Source organism: Centruroides vittatus, unplaced genomic scaffold (assembly GCF_030686945.1).
Source record: "Centruroides vittatus isolate TY-2023 unplaced genomic scaffold, ASM3068694v2 contig_1168, whole genome shotgun sequence".
Classification (NCBI taxonomy): Eukaryota; Metazoa; Arthropoda; class Arachnida; order Scorpiones; family Buthidae; genus Centruroides; species Centruroides vittatus.
In genome coordinates this window covers 3,045,891-3,063,364 of record NW_027120749.1, presented here as the reverse complement: position 1 = coordinate 3,063,364, position 17,474 = coordinate 3,045,891, and the positions used below count along the sequence as shown (strand labels likewise).

Sequence of the window (17,474 nt, the reverse complement as noted above, 5' to 3'; positions counted from 1 at the left end):
ACGCATCAATCTCTTGTTGTGATTTTGCATTGTTTTGATATAAGTTAACGGCTTGTGGTCGGAATAAATATTTACTTCATGGCCTAGGATGATTGGTTTAAAATGTCGTAGGGCTAGTATAATGGACAGACACTCCTTTTCAATTGTCGAATATCTGAGCTCTGCCCCATGAAACTTTTTGCCGAAGTAACCGATCGGGGCAAATTTTTTTATTCTCATCTGTCCCAGAACAGCGCCAGCACATAGCTCCGAGGCGTCGGTATATATATGGAAGGGTTCAGAGAAATCAGGGTGAACAAGAACAGGGGGTTGAGTTAATAAAAGTTTGAATTTTTGAAAGCTATTGTCACAATGATCATCCCATTTGAACTTTATACCCTTCTTAGTTAAATTGGTAAGGGGTGTTGCGATCTCTGCGAAATTTGGAATGAAGGCGCGGAAAAACCCAACCATCCCCAGGAAACTCCTAACTCCCTTTACATTTACAGGTGGGTTGACATTAAGAATGGCACTTACATTTTTTTTGTCAGGGAGGATGCCGTCACGTCTAATTATGTGACCTAAGTACGAGACCTCTTCTAATATGAATTTGCTTTTACTGGGGTGTAATTTCAAATTAGCGCAGTCCAAGATGCTTAATATCTTATCAATAAGGGTAAGGTGTTCTTCAATAGTTTTTGAAAAAAGGACGACGTCATCTTGAAAGACGAAGCAATTTATTCCAATAAATTGGCCGAGGAGCTTAGTCATAACATACTGAAAATACCGGCCGCTGTTTTTTGCTCCCTGGGGTAAACGGCACATTTGATACTTTCCCCAGGGAGTGGAAAAAGCAAATATAGGCCTCGCAGAGGGGTGAAGGGGGATCTGAAAGTAACCAGATTTTAGGTCGAGGACAGAGAAGTATTGGTTGCCATGAAGCTTGCTAAGAATTTCATCCACTCTGGACAGGGGAAATTCCTGGGGGCGAGTTACTTCATTGATACGTCTCAAATCTAGAGTCATACGCAATTCCCCGTTATCTTTCTCCACGACATGGATTGGGGAGTTCCATTCTGAAGTGCTTTCCTCAATGATCCCTGCTTCGACATAAGAGGATATTAACCTTTTGAGCTCCTTTAAATAGCATTCTGGGATCCTATATTGACGGACGTTTATGGGGACTGGGGTCTCGATAATGGGTAGATGTTCAAAATCTTTCGTGCCTTTTAACTCAGATATATCGGAAGCGAAGCAGTGGGGATGTTTCTTAAATATGTCAATAATTTTGGTTCTAACATCTTCGGTAAGCCCTTCTAAATTTGGTAATTTAACAGATACAGAGTTGGAACAGTTCAGTGAGTTACTAGAGGTGTTTAATCGTTGGGAGGACTCCTTCCTAAAAGCATCGTTAACCCTTTCCAGTAGTTCAGGGAGTTTAGATATAATGTCAACCCCCAATATGCCTTCATACTCCAAGTTCTCAGGAAACCTTATATAAGCGATATCTATAGGGCAAGTAATACACAAGAATTTTATTTTAGTATGAAGGAGGTATTCGCAACTATTCACCGCACCGCTAATACCCCTAACCCCGAAATTAGCGCTCTCAATGCTCAGGCCCTCTAATATTCTTCTAGGAATGGCCTCAACTATAGTCAGATCACATAAAGAATTTTCGGCACCAGTATCGACTAAGAACCTTACCTTCCTTCCGAGACTGGAGCCCTCAATTATGGGTAAACCCTTTTTGGAAATTATGACATCAGGGGTCAGATTAATTTCGGAATAGAGAGTATGGTCCTGACCTTCACCATACTCCTTGTTCAGTTTAAAATTACGCTTATTTCGGGTAGGACAATTCCGGGCGATATGGTCATGTTCACCACATATGAAGCAAGCACGGCGCTCGCTACGATTAGTATTTCCTTTTTGCGTTTGAATTAATCGGTTTACAGAATCAGCTAACAACTTAACTTCCTCTTCCAGGTTCCTTATACGATCTATTTCGTGCCCTTTTTCCTCTCCCGGTATATCTTCTTCACTACCTTGATTGTTAGGAGGATGTTGGGAAGCGATGTTGATGTTCCTCTTGTCAGCTGAATTACTACACTCAGCCTCGATCTGCTCCTCGTTTTCTGCGAAGTCAAACGCTTCCTCTAATGTTTTAGGATTGCGCCTCAAAACATTGGGTTTGATTCGATTACTCAGTCCTTTCACGAATCTTTCCAAGATAACATTGTCCCTCAAAGTCGCCATATTGTTATTTACTTTAATTGTCCTGGAGAACAACGTTTTAACGCGAATTACATAGTCCGTAACTGACTCGTTAACACCTTGTCTAATGCTCATAATTTGATCGATTACATTCCTTTCTTTAGGGGCCTTCCTTTCGAAACATTTTACAAGATCGCGTTTAATATCGTTAAATGAACCTGGGTATTGTTCGAGGAGGCAAAAAAATGTATTTAGGGGTTCCCCTTTCAGTTTTGCCTGGAGGACAGCTATCTTAACGTCGTCGTTCCACTCGGCCAGACGTGATATGTTTTCCACTGTCTGAAAGAATTGTTGGATGTTAACGGAGTCATTCTGGGAGTTCGAGAACGTGGGGATCATCCCCAGAAACCCAGTAACCACAAGAGGAGGATTGGATGTGGTCATATTGTTTGATGTAGTTGTCTCGACAGGACAGTTGGTCGCCATAATACCACAGACCTTTTTACAATAGCAAAAAATAATACAAAGTCACAGATCGGGCTACTGACCGAATAAATCACCGTCAGGATAGAGATAAGTTCACAGTCGAATTGGACCATTAATACTGGCATCCTGTCGCGGACGCCATTGTGAAGATCGCGAATGTGGTACACAAAGAAACTGGTATAAATATTTACAACAGGATCTTTTATTCGCGTATATAGATACAGGAAGGGTTGTGGGATGCCAGCTATAATATCTCTATCTCCAACACAGGTAGTATTAGTACGGAACCCGACAAAAATATAATGATATAAGCCTCAGGTCTCGTGACGACTATTCCGATACATAGATAATTATTTTACAAAAGGGCGATTACAAACGTATATAGACCTTAATTCTAAACTTATAATTAATTACAACTAATGAAGAATGATAGAAGAATTTATGACAATAAAATAACTGATAGGAGAAGAAAAAAAAAGGAATGGGTACCCAACTATTTTGGTGCTAATGCAATGAGGTGCACATAACGGTACATATAACGGTGTAGATGACGAATCTCTTCTTAATCACGAGAAAAAAAAACAGTCAACACTTTCACTACACATAAAGTTCTCTTTGTCTTCACCCACGTGGTCTCGAAGACGTATTCGGGAGCTTTCTCGTTCTCGTCTTTCCTCCTTCAGCTCTGACTCAAAAGTGACTCTTTGTCTTGGTTCTACCCCTCAGGGCTGCGTACAGTCCTATTGTCCATAATGGGGTCAATTATTGTTAAGCCGTTAAGCACCGGTCAGGGAAGGGTTCCAGGAAGTAAAGATAATATGAATAGGAAAGAGAAGGAAAAATATATTCTAAGTTAAAATAAAATATAACTATATATTATACAAATGGCATTTAGCCACACACTAATACAATAATAATTGTACAGAAAAAGTGTTTCTGATACAACGATAAATGTATATACATTGTCCCTTGATAATCCGACAGATATGGGACCAAAGGGGTGTCGGACTACCAAAAGTGTCCGGATTACCGAAAGTGATTACATATTTGGCATTGTTTTGCTAGCAGTAGCCTACAATATTCCTACATTTTATGAGTAAAATGCTGCCTAGGTTAATATGGAAATGAATCACCCATTTCGGTTAACTAAAACATGTTATTAAGAGAAATATGGAAGCCAATAAATGTACAGTACATACAGTATATGTAGGCATAAATAATACAGTACGTATAGAAGTGCTCATGGAAAACACAAGAAATGTGTGTCATCCTGTAAGAATAGGGTAGGGAGATTCATGTCGCAACATGCTTCTGTGCAAGCAGACACATAACGGGGACGGGGACTACGGTGACCTTGACGGGAGGTGTGTCGGACTACTGAGCATGTCGGATTACAAAACGTCGGACTATCAAGGGACAACTGTACTGTAATTTTATCCATTAATCAGCCTTTAAAATATTTTAATTTTTCGTTTTTGGATTTTCATTTGAGAAAATTGATCAATCTAACTGTTTGAGAGTGTCTCTTTCTTTAGTAAGCATTGTTAAGGACATGTCTTTCCTGTCCTATCGAATTTCTTAAATAATTTTTAACTCGTTTTAAAACAGAGAAAGATTCTGCATTGAAGCCGGGCCCCTCCGAATTACGGATTACGTCTAATTTGTCTATTGGATAATCTGGCCCTGAACCGACAGTAGCTATTTATGTGAGGTATGTGAAATATTAACAATAATATATGTACGTAAAATTTTTATTTTATATTCAGGTGATATATTCATTCATAAACAGTTCAAATTAGTTACCATTTAAATAAAAAAATCAGTATACATAAATTAATATGAGTATTGATATAGTTTGATATTTAAAATGTGTTATATACAATATATGATATGAAAGTCCTTAGTTATACATTGTTATATAAGTATGATGTGCATTGTGCAGGAATTAAGTTTTTTATAAATACACCTCACAGTAGAATACATTTGATGTTCTATAAAATATATAATTTATACAGGTATATATTATATGATATCATATCAATCTATTTCTTAGTAATAACTATTATATATTATTAATATGAGACCCCACTTATGTTATATTTTTTTACTTATATGTTAGTTATGGTTTGCAATTGCATAATTATTTTATAAGTTTCGTGCAATTAAATAAGTAATAGCATAAATTGTTTAAATCAAAATATGCTGTCTTAATATTTGAAATGATACACTTAATCTGATTTTCAGTACATTTTCCAGATGATAAATGGAAAAAACTAAAGTTGATGGAACTAGAAAATTGAAAGAAAGACGAGTAAATTATTGAAAACATTGTATCCCATACTTCTATTTTAATGAATACAAAAAATAACGTATTATATTATATCTCAGGCTATATAATATCGAACATAAGAGAGAACGAGAAAAATACAATGAATGTTTTAGATCTGTATGTTTCAAAGATGCCATTGACGTAGATACAAATTTAATAAAATTAGTATATCTGAGTAGTTACAAAAAAGTTCCTAGTTTATGCTGTTAAAAGCACATATCAGTTGTTTTTATACACAGAAACAAAATTCAGATCTTTGGAGAACATTTTTTTGAAGACGAAACAAGACTGTAAGAATTTCTTAATTGAAATTATAAATTCTGAAAATTCATTTTAAAGAATGTCACAACATTATTAAAAGAAAAATAATAAAACGTTTTATAACATTTAGACTTAAACTGTTTGTAGATATTTTATGCGTTTTTGAAGTTCACAAAATAAAATGAAATTTTTATATTTGTTCAAATTTTTATTATTTATATTTCTACACAAATAAAAAATTATATATTGATACAAAGGTGTTGTAACACCTCCGTCAGAAGGTTCTTGAACGAAACTAGACAAGGCGTAAACAAAAACATAGGGTTTATTTACCTTGGAAATATAATCAGATAACAAGTTCGCAGAGACCTTCCGCCATTAAACCTGGAAACACAGCTCATAAACAGGCTGCTATTCTCCCAGCTAAGCGCGCACCAATAAAAGGTAACGAATTAAATGAAAACTAATTTCTTTTATAATTTTAAACATATATGGCATTAGTTTACCTGATGAATAGGCGGGACGACGCGATACCTTTGTTCTCCGAGACGTTTCGTATCATTTTGTCGTGTTTATTTAATCTATTTTAGAACATCACATAAAACAACTTTCATTATTAACATTCGGGATATCAAAAAAATGAATTGGCTCGTCACTCATCACGTCAGGTAAATGTTCATCATAAACAAATTCCAAAAATTATATAATATATTAAATAAACAAGTAATAATAGTAAACATTAATTCTAAAAATCGAAAACGACGTTTATTTTCTTCTTCCCAAATTTCCATTTAAATAAGTACTAGATTATTTTCATTTCCCAACTAAGTATAGCATGGCTGCGGCTAAATAAGCAGTTTGGAAAAGACATGGCGGCAGCTATTTGTTTGACCACTCTCTCATTATATGCTTTTTAGACTCGTTTTGCGATATTTTCTGGTCATAATTACAAATTATGAATGTTCTATTCGTAATTACTATTAGTTAAAAATGAAAATGAGTTAAGTTTTTTGATAAATATCTTACTTATAAATAAATGCTTTCTCCATTAAAGAATATGATAATGTTTAGAACGGAATGCTCTAACTCGTAAGATTATTAGGTGGAATTATGAATAAAATAAAATATAAGGCGACTTAAAAGTTGCAACGGATACTTTCCTGGGTGCGCGGGAAATCCATTGTTCGCGATAAAACGGATTCGCGAAACAAGATGATTTTCGGCGGCCCGAGCGATTCGTTAAATCGAGATTCTTCTGTTTCCTTTAGCTAAAAAACATACTGAACTAAAAGTGCAAATACTGTATTTTAAATGAGCTACGTCTGGAAAATACAAAAAGTTAACCACAGTCAAACCCCGTTTATACATTAAATATTTTCTGCACAGCACTTTCACCATTATAAAACACTTCAGTTATACGTTTTTCATTTACACGATTTCACACTTAAACGTCATATTTTTAGGTACCTACGTTACTTTTTTTCTCACACATTTATTCACTTTGAAATAATAATAAAAAAAAACATATGATTAAAAATATGATTTTTAAAAAGTGGAAAAGCGAATTATGTATTCACTTTAGACGTTGTCTAAACGAATTGCCAGTAAATGCGAAAGTAAAGTGAGTAATACGTAATATGTGACGCCGTTTCCGGCTAATTTTTCCGTTTAGCAAATCGCTCCGTCAATCCAACACGTTGAAAGTTTTCACTTACCACGTTTTGTAGTGCAAACTAATCTCGTTAAGCGAAGAAAACTGTTTTCCGTTTCTTATTCGTTTTCACAATTCGCTACCAGTATGAGTTAACCTTTAGAATGGCTCTTCGCTCTTTCACGTGACTGAAATTTTGGCGGAAGGAGACAAGTGTGGTACATTGATGTTCCACATTGTACCACCATGTGACAAATCCATTGAATAAAACAAGAAACAGACAAAACTTGGTCAATTTTTTAAAAGTACAGGACTTAATAGCGAGGTTGAGGCCGAAGTTTTAAACGCGAAAACGTGTACGTCGGACGTTCGGTGCCGCTTTCCTGTAAGCCTAGAAGTTTGACAATGGTGCTTGGAATGTCGAGCATGATTCCACTGACTATCCAAACACCATTGTCAAACTTCTACGCTTACAGGAAAGTGGCGTCGAACGTCCGACGACACGTTTTCGCGTTTAAAACTTCGGCCTCAACCTCGCTGATTTCACACTATTTAGCTTTTCCGTTTATATATTGTTCAAGCACATTGTATGTACCGGTATAACATTGTAAAAAGCATTAAAGATATGATAAATGTATCTTGTTTAATTAAATATTGATTATTCGTTTAGAAACTGTATTTAATTTTGAATTAAGAAAGTGAACTTGAATTTTGATCTTTTTTGTTAAATAATGTTTTAAAAAAAATGCTTTAAAATTGCATAAATTTTTTGAATTGGAAATTTATTGTAAATATATTTTTAAAATTTCAAAATAATAAATAAAAAGTATTTTTTGTTATTAAACGAAACGAATTTTTAAAATATTAAAAATAAAAACTGAATATTTTGACGTAAATTCATAGGGGGCATTGACCGTTAAACATGTGGGAAAAAATCAGTTTTTATTGTGAGTGTTGTTTCAGGAGAAGTCAGGTGGGGAGTGCTTCGGTCCTTGTAACGCTATGTGTAGTAAATCATTCATAATTCTTAATCTGTATTATTTATAGGCAGGAATAACATGGATGCTTTTAAGGAAGGATGGTTTAGCGAATTGGGAACTGTTGATGGAGGACACGTTCTGTCGTTAGCTGTGGATGAAGTTCTTCATCACGAACAATCTAAATATCAAGATATATTAGTGTTTAAAAGGTTTGATTTAAAAATAATTCATTAATACTAATTATTCAGTAAATAACATAGTAAATTTTATTTAGATACATGTAAAATGAAAATATAACACTATAATTTCGTTAATATTTAATTAAATGTGGTGATTCATTGTGATGTGGCTTAAATCTTATCGAAGTATGCCGGCTTTTCAAATATATCAGTTTTCTTGTTATAAAACAAAAATATTAGGTGTACAGTATTACCATATTTAGAATATAAAGCATGGCCTGATATTATGTTATTGATATTATATATGATATTGATATTATGTAATGTATTTTATTTATCTTTGAAGACAGAATACTAGTATAATTTTTTAAATTTTTGGTTTATTAAGATGAATTTTGTAGATATAAACGTATGACAAGTTATAGCAATGTTACTGGTAAATTTGCTATACGTCATAATTGGATATTTTTCAGATTTCCAAATTCTGTAGAATCTGAAAAATAATTTCCAGATGTTCATCGATTTTCGTACGGAAGATTCATTTGCATTGTTAAAAAATATTTAAGATTGAAATATATTATCAATGTACTGTACATTCAGCCAATGCTTATTACAAACTACAAAGAGAGGGAGAGAGAACCTGTTCTTTTATAACCAGTTCTTTGAAATTTCGAACAATAATTTAGTCGTATTTTTTTTCGAAATGATTAGGTTTTTTTTATATCTTCATAATATTTTATTATATTTTTAATTAATAAATGTTTTTACTTATTTTTATTATTATTTTTTTCTGTAGTAATAGTAAAACAATATTTAACTAGATAACAGTGGAATATGTAATATTGATGATAACTTTCTGGGCAATAATCTATATTATAAATATTTATGAAATATTTGTAATATAGATTACTGATAAAATTAATCAATACCAAAATATCGTCTATATCTATTTCTTTGTAATCAAAATAAAACAATAAAATGTGTGTATATAATATATATAATAAATAATTATCTGGATATTTTGTCTAATAATTAGTAAAAATTATCATCTATAATTTGTAAATATAAAAGTAATTTTATTAAATTTGAGGAAAAATAAAACTGATGGAACTTGTTTTTGTTGTTAATATAATTTTGAAATTTGATAGTGTTTCTGTTTCAGTATCATTTTTAATTAATCTTATTAATAATAATTATTTTTAAAAATATTTCAAAGAAAAAAAATATTTAAATAGTTATCATTCTTACTGTATGTTAAAATTTTTCCAAATATTTCTACATATTTGTCTTTAATTTATTAATTTATATATAAATTTTATATATAAATTAAGTCATATTTTAGAAATGCTAAGAAAACTTTATTTATTAATACAGTAGAGCATCGATTATCCAACTTAATTGGGGACTGGGGTTGGTCGAATAACCGAAAAGTATGAAAAAATACATTATTAGTATAGTGTATTAGGCCTGGTTTAAATACTAGCCTCCCTTTCATGGTCAAGCCAGTGCTGCCAGCTAAAACATGCTAAAATTTAACAAAAATAATAAAGTAGCCAAGACATAACTAAATATTGTAGCGCCACATCACTAGCGGACATTTGAATTTGTTGACTAGAACACGGTTGGATAATCGATGCTCTACTGTAATTACAAATAGCTGATAGCAAGTCACAAATGTTTTTAAATACATCCGAAATTAAGATGTCAAATTTTTTAATTTTGCATAAGTTCAAATTCATTTTAATAATAGTTTATGATGTAACTATTAATCTGAATTGGGTATATACTGTACGGTATAGATGCATTTTAACTATTTAAGATAAATTTTAAATCTTTGCGTTTTCATTGGCTATAGAAATGATGCTTTCATCATATATATATATAGAGGATGTTTGTTTGTTCACTATGCACACCTAGGCCATTCAACCAAATGCTATGAAACTCTGCATTTACATTCACATGCTTCTAATTTGGTTAATGTCCAGGTTGAAGTATGTAAAACCTAAAACATTGATTGGATTTCTATTTATCAATTAATTTCTGTCAACATCAGATTTGCTGGTTTTACGTGTAGTGTCATCTATTGGCAAAAAATGTAAGAGTAATGAACTAAATATAATTCTTATAAAAAAGAGATATATATTTTTTAAATTATATTATATTTACTTAATTACTGTGACAATGATATAGTGCTAAATAAACATGCTATTAAATCTATCCAGCAAACAAAGCGATAATTACAGATACGTCGTATGTACAGATACATTTGTGTTACATTTTTTATGTAGTTACTGCAAAGCTATAAAAGGTTAGTATGACGTATCTGTAAACATGCTATTGTGCCATTATGCCATTATTGCAACAGATAGCACTTGCCTGAGTGGCGTGTTTTGTCCCTGTACATCATACTTTTTCCATTAGCAATAGAGTCATGCCAGTTATGTATCTAACTCCATTCAGGGAGAAATTTTTGAATTGAAATAACATGACTTCCAGAGCAAACTGGAAGTTTGAATATAGTTAACCTGGGCCTCCTACTCTTAAGCTTTCCTTATCTGGTCTCAACTTTTATCTATCTAACTCCATTCTCGAGATTAAGGAAAGACAAACGGATGGACAACAATGGTACTACAATTTTTTCAAATTGCAATCCAATAAGTATCTTATAGTAACCAAGTAGATAAAACCATTGAACACTGGTAGTCAGTTGTGAGTTCAAGCTTTTGCCAATAGACTGGCCACATGAAGTTTTCTGAGTTTTCTTTGTGTTAGTAACATCAAAATAGGGGCCAGCTTTACATAAAAGACTTCTCAGGATGCATTTTTGGCAGATCACTCAATCTGTATCATGTTGCCTTAACCAAATAAACCAAACTAATTCTAATAATTTTTCTATAAATGCGATATTTACAAGTACATATACCACAAAACCTGGACGCTCCGTCCCTCCCGATTTCATCTTCCTTATTAACTCATAAACCTATTGCCCCAAACTTCACGTATACTGCTGAAGGATGTTCTAACATTTAGCCAAATTAATGTATGTGCAACAATTTTAAGGCACAAAGTAGAGGTCGATGTTTATTTTTCCTATTTATTATCATTGCTTATATTATCCAATGAAGCAAATATCTTGTGATAGAACATGACCTCTATTCTTGTTATATCATAGTTTATTTCATATCTGAATAATCATGACCTATTAGTAGACTCAGTAAACACTATCTCATCAAGTTCAAACTAAGTAGAATGATGAAGTTTAATTGTTTATTGTGAAGGTCCAATGATCAAACTGTTGGCAAGGAAAAAGCATTCTTTTCATCACCAAATTTTGAGCGGGATGAATTCTAAGTGACTAGAGGACAGGAGAATAGTGAGAAAATGAACAGAAAACCAAATGAAAATGAATTTTTTTTTTTTTTTTGAAACAAGTCCTACTTTTACTACTATTATAATTACATTTGGAGTTTCTTGAAAATAAACTTTCAACATGACAAACTAAGATGAATTTTGTCATTAATCCCAGTGATCTTTGCTTCTCAGATTCAAGACTGTGATGCCAACTAGCTCAAAGGATTCAGCTCTTCATCTTTGAAGAAACCTAGCATCAAGGGTGTTGCTGGGTGGGGCAGGAGGGGCAGCTGCCCTCTTCTAGAAATTTGAAAAATTTATTTAGATGCTAAGTTTTAATTAAAATAATCTTCTTAGGCTTCTTGTAAGTTAAAAAAAAATGTTTTAATTAAGATATTTCTTCTCCGGTACATAGTAAATGATTAAAACTTTATGAATCGTTTTTATTTTACCTACATACAATTCATATCCTTTATCAGTTTACATCATCTTGCCCTCCCCCCCAGCCCATTGGCTGGCATCATCCTTGCCTAGCATATTGTCTTTGAGTAATCCAAATTCTTCAATTTCTGATGCCACAAGTTTGACCCATTCAGTGTTTACAAAATACAAATGTAACAAAAGTAGAGTTTATAATGCTTAAAAACACAGGTTCAAACTACTTATGATTCATTGGACTTCATAGTGATATGTTTAGAGCAATGTTTCCAGATAGTGAAATAGTTGCCAGGGTTCATATGAGCTATACCAAAATACCATATATGATCCATATTTTTATTCTATTTTACTTCATGATGTGAAAAAAGTTGATCTCGCTCTCGGGGGCCAACCTAGCAATTATACTGCCATGGACAAGTTATGTGCTGCCTCTTTTAATTATATGCATAGTGTAATTGTAATTGAAAGATCTGAGGGCTCAGACTTCACACATTTAATTACTTAATTGATTATTTTACTTTTTGAAAATAATATGAAATTAAGAATGTTTAATTACTTTTATTTTCTTTGGACAATTTTGCCACCTTTAATAATCTGTCTCCCTGGGCAGCCACTCTTGCCCACTCTTGTATTAGCCTCTGTAGTTTGTCATACAATGAACTGACCAATAAACGTATTAAGAAGCAGCTTGATGTAATGATATGTTACTTGTTGGAAGCTGAAAGCCAAGTAAATATTAGAAATTTAGCCACACTCTTTATGGGACAGGCTAAATACAAAGACATCACTGATTATTTAATGCAATTATGAGCAACCCATAGCTTGTAGGGTCCTAATATGCAGCCTCTCAGGGCTTAGGCATTGTAATTTTATTTTCCTGTTTTTTGTTTTCTGCCATTATGCAAGCAAGCCTAATTAAGCTGATATTTGTGACAAAGATTTAAAATATGAGCAGTGAAAAGATGGAAATAAGTTAATTCCATCCTCAAATCTAATAGTTTCATCAGCTCTAGATGACAAATTAGCTGTTAACAAAACAGTAGGTTGTTTTTCATTTATTCTTACCATTTCTACAAGCTTGATGTCATATCTCTATTCTTCTACATCAAGCTTTGAGGTGGTAATGTTAGTTATGCTCTTCTACTGAAAATGGCTTTACAACACAACAAATATTAGATTCATGAGAGGCCTTGTTACTAATAACTGAAAATAATTATTTTTGTTTCAACAATCAAACATACTTGCAAAAACAAAATGTACCCTTGAGATCCCCTCTTTCAGCCATCTTGGCAGAATTAATTCATAAAAATACTGGATTTAAAATTTTTTCCTTGTCTCTAATAATACATTTTTCAATCTATGTACCTAAAGGGGTACATAGATTGAAAAATGTATTATTAGGTACATAGATGATACCTTGTTAGGTGTTTGAAGTTTAACAGGTCATTTAATGATCTTTTACTCTTGAAATAGCTCTTGTCCTCCATATGCCCATCTATATCATTTACTTTAGAAGATGAGAGGGATGACAGTTTTGCTTTTCTAGATTTGTTTATCTATAGAACTCCATTAGGTATTAGTTACACAGTGAATCATAAATTTGATTTATATTATACCCATGCATTATCCCCACTGATTCATTTCAACTAGCTAAATATATAAATAATGCTATCTCTGCTCTTATATGTAGCATCTGTTTATACTCTTCTTCACAGTATTTAATACATAAAGAACTGCAGATAATATCTACTGCATTCAGAAAGCAGGTTACACATAAACTAAATTCAAACATGTCAGAAATTATGTATATAGATCCCTCTTCCTTCACACAACATTACACTAAAAATTAAAAATTAGTGTTTCTAAGACCATCCATTCCACATTTAGGTCCTGTCAGGTTATGTAAGTTATTACAAGAGTTTTTAAAAAATGGCTTATCCCCCTAATCAAGCTTCAGCCATCGTTATATAGATTACTTCGTAACAACAGGTAAAGTTAATCAATGTTAGAAAAATCAGACATGTGGTCCCTTTACAACCAAATACAAATTCAGTTATATTACAAAACTTTAATGTTGACTGATGGAACTCCAGGGGATATCATAACAGCAGACATACTACTGAATTATCCAGGAATGTATTGGACCTTACATCTTTATGGGCCAAAACATTGTTACTCAGCCTGTGTTGAATGTAAATCTATTTTCATTTGGGAATCATTATACGTTTCTACATTAGAACCATGTAACAAGCTTATTTTAGAAATCCCAATGCTATGGATCACATTATTTAAGCTTTTAATGATTAATTCATGCCTCACATCAAATATTTAAGTTTATATTTTTATATCGTTCTTATTTTATTTTATTTTTATTCCTAATTTATATTGGTTATTTTTATTCTCTTATCCCCTTTTTTTTTAAATCATTATAATTTCAATATCTTCTATTTGTATTTATGTTCAAGTTTTAATATTGGCAAATTTAAATGCTTTTTTTTTTTGTCAAACAATGATATTTAATAAAAAATATATTCTATATTGCCTGAAGATGCCAATACAATGTCAAAAATACATGCTAAGTTTTGTTATTATTTAAGTGCTATTTTTATTATCATTAAAGAATTTTAAGACTGAAAAACAGTATTGTTTATAATTATTGGCATTAAGCATTTAGTTTTATTTAAGAAATTGTTGCTTTCCATGGAATTTGGTGTTACTGACTTTCTCAACTACATGTGAATGATGTTCAGTGGTTTTTTCAATAAACAAGTTTTTGAAACTAGGATAGATATAACAGCAACCAATGAGAACTATAGACTTTTTTGTAGTGGGTTAAGTTGAAACCAAGTTACACATAATTAGCATATATTATTTTAGTACCTACTGGTAGTCAACAGGCTTAAAGCCTGCAACTTTGTAAGAAAAAATGCATGCATCTGCTGGAAGCCTGCAAAATTCACTTGTGGTCTATATCCAGAAAAGGTTGCTTTTTAGATAAGAGGGATAAAGGATTACTAGCTTAATACAAATTTTAAATGGAAACATCTTGATGATAAAAGATCTAATAACTTCTAGTAATGATAAACAATCACAAATCAAATTGCTTTGTTAACATTTGGTAGCAACAAGTAATTTATCTACAGAACTCCTGTAGGAGTTCTGTAGATAAATAGAAGGATGGATCCTATAGGTTCATCCTCTAGGAACAATAGGTTCCAGTTTGTACAAGAAGTGCAAATTGCACCCTACTATTTGAATATCACTAGAGAAAGGGATAAAAGAATATGGATAGCAAGCTGTGTTGACTTGATTATACAATTTTTTAAACTCCCTACATGGTGAAGAATTTGATATGTAAATATATTCAATAAGAGGTTGTATTTGAAATATGTTGAAATGTAATGATTGACCTTGTTTACTGTTGAAAGGATCTATTGATCAAGGACCAGCAGTAAAAAATTTTTTTGCCACAGAATGAGAAATGAGAAAAAGTTAATATTGGTTATTGCAGTGTGTAAAAGAATCTGTATTGAAGAATCTCAACTGGTTGCATTTGCTAGTACATGCAAGATGATTAAGATGTGTTTTGGAATAATTGAAAGTGTGGCTAAGATAGTTTGGAATGGTGCACCTCACTTGCTAATTATTTACTTTACTATTTCAATTCAATTCAAATCAAATATTCTTTAATCGTAATAGGCATAACCTGTTCCAAATGGGGTTATGTTGTCAACAATCAGTTTCTCCTCAATTAATCAATACAAATTTTTTAACATAATTATACAAGTTATAGATTGTACTTAATGTTGCCATATGAAACATACTGTACATCGCACTTTCCGTCAAACATTTCTTTAAACACAAGAGATCAAATTTTTTCCTAATATCGTTAACCTTTTCACATACACATAACAAATGAAATTTTGAGAAGTCTATGTTACATCTTGGGCACAAATTATTAGTATACACATATAACTTATTGTCTATCAATATAACATCGCTATTGAGCCGGAGTTGAATAAAGAACCTCTTCACATTGAAAGGTAAATTAGATATCATATAGCTATTTATATTAGGAAAGGTCAATATTGTACTGTACCATTCCGGTGAAGTTCGTAACCGAATATCTTCTATATCTTGGGACAATAAATTATCCAATACATTTCGGGTTAATTGGTTACATAGATCTTGATTGATATCTGGACAGTATATTAAAGGTTCTATTGAAGAACCAAATCTATTTACCACTTTTGTCAATTGTCCAATCCAATTCCTTTTTGAAACTTTTAGTAATGATTTACGGTACAATAAATGTACAAGCCTAGATGCAATATAACCACTGTCCATAAGTTTTGTAAGAAATTTCACACATCTTTTAATAAATAGTGCAGTGAGACTGAATTTACTTAACTCTAACCTTAAAGCGCTACCTGGCACTTTGAACTCTAATAAGAACATTCTACGGATAAATTTGTTCTGAATCACATCTAACTTCTGGTAATTAGATAAGCACCAGATAGGTGAAGCGTAGCTTATTGCATTGTAAACTATTGAGTTAAACAATTTAAACTGTACATGGATATTTTTTAAATTAGTTATCGCAAATAACTTAATTGCACCATTGATTAATCTGTCAGCCTTAACCATCGTTGCCTTGATTTGTCTGTCAAAGGATATCATGGGAGTTAAAATTATTCCAAGAAACTTAATCTCGTTTACCATTTTTAGTTCTACATTGTTGATGTGAAAGGACATGTTCCTTTTGGGCAGTCCAGACCCATTTCTAAATACCATAACATGTGATTTTTTTGGATTAATATTTAATTTTAATTCCTCAAAATATTTGGTAATTGCTTGAATTTTTCTCCTCAGAGCAGCTGCTGTTGGAGCAATGATAACAATGTCATCAGCATAAGCAATGGAATGGATAACAGTCTCATCAACAGTAAATCCATCATCCTCATTAGTAAAACTATTGTTTAGATCAAAGGTATAAAAATTAAAAAGATGTGGAGACCAGGGGTCTCCCTGTAACAAACCACGTTCTATCTTGAAAGGTTTCCATTGTTTATTATCCTGTCTAATGATTGCTTCGTATTGTCCGAATAGTAAACCAACTATTTTCACCATTGAACAATCTGCTTGATATCGAGACATTTTATTTTGTAAGTCTCTGATACTTACTGAGTCGTAGGCTTTCTCTAGGTCTAGAAATAATGCAAATACTTTGTGTCTTTTCCTATATAGCTGTATTTGAACAATTGACAACAATATAAATAAGGCCAACTGCGTACCACCTTTCTTAATAAAGGCAAATTGGATTGGGTTCTTCAAATTTCCTTGATCTATCCACTCGTTAAATTTTGTCACCAGCACTGTTGTAAAAAGTTTTCGGAACGCCGATAGTAAGGCGATAGGATGATAATTTCCGGGGTCCGATCTATCTCCTTTTTTATATAACATATAAAATATCACCTTATTCCATTCAACAGGAACTACTTCGTTATTATAAAAACCATTGAATTGTCTGGCCAGGTAATCAAGTATTGGTATTGTTAACTTTTTGATCACTACATTAGGGATGTCGTCACTTCCGGTTGCAG

At 32.3% G+C, this 17,474-nt stretch overlaps 1 protein-coding gene across 1 annotated transcript in view; it reads left to right on the top strand.

Annotated features, from left to right (window-relative positions):
- Positions 1 to 5,665: 5,665 nt before the first annotated feature.
- SpdS (Spermidine Synthase) overlaps positions 5,666 to 17,474 on the top strand; it is a 28,669-nt gene continuing 16,860 nt past the window's right edge. Inside the window, exons 1-2 of the mRNA XM_067278564.1 lie at positions 5,666 to 5,716; positions 7,971 to 8,112. Of these exons, the coding sequence (XP_067134665.1) occupies positions 7,982 to 8,112 (131 nt within the window). The 5' untranslated portion in view covers positions 5,666 to 5,716; positions 7,971 to 7,981. The remainder of the gene's footprint in view (positions 5,717 to 7,970; positions 8,113 to 17,474) is intronic.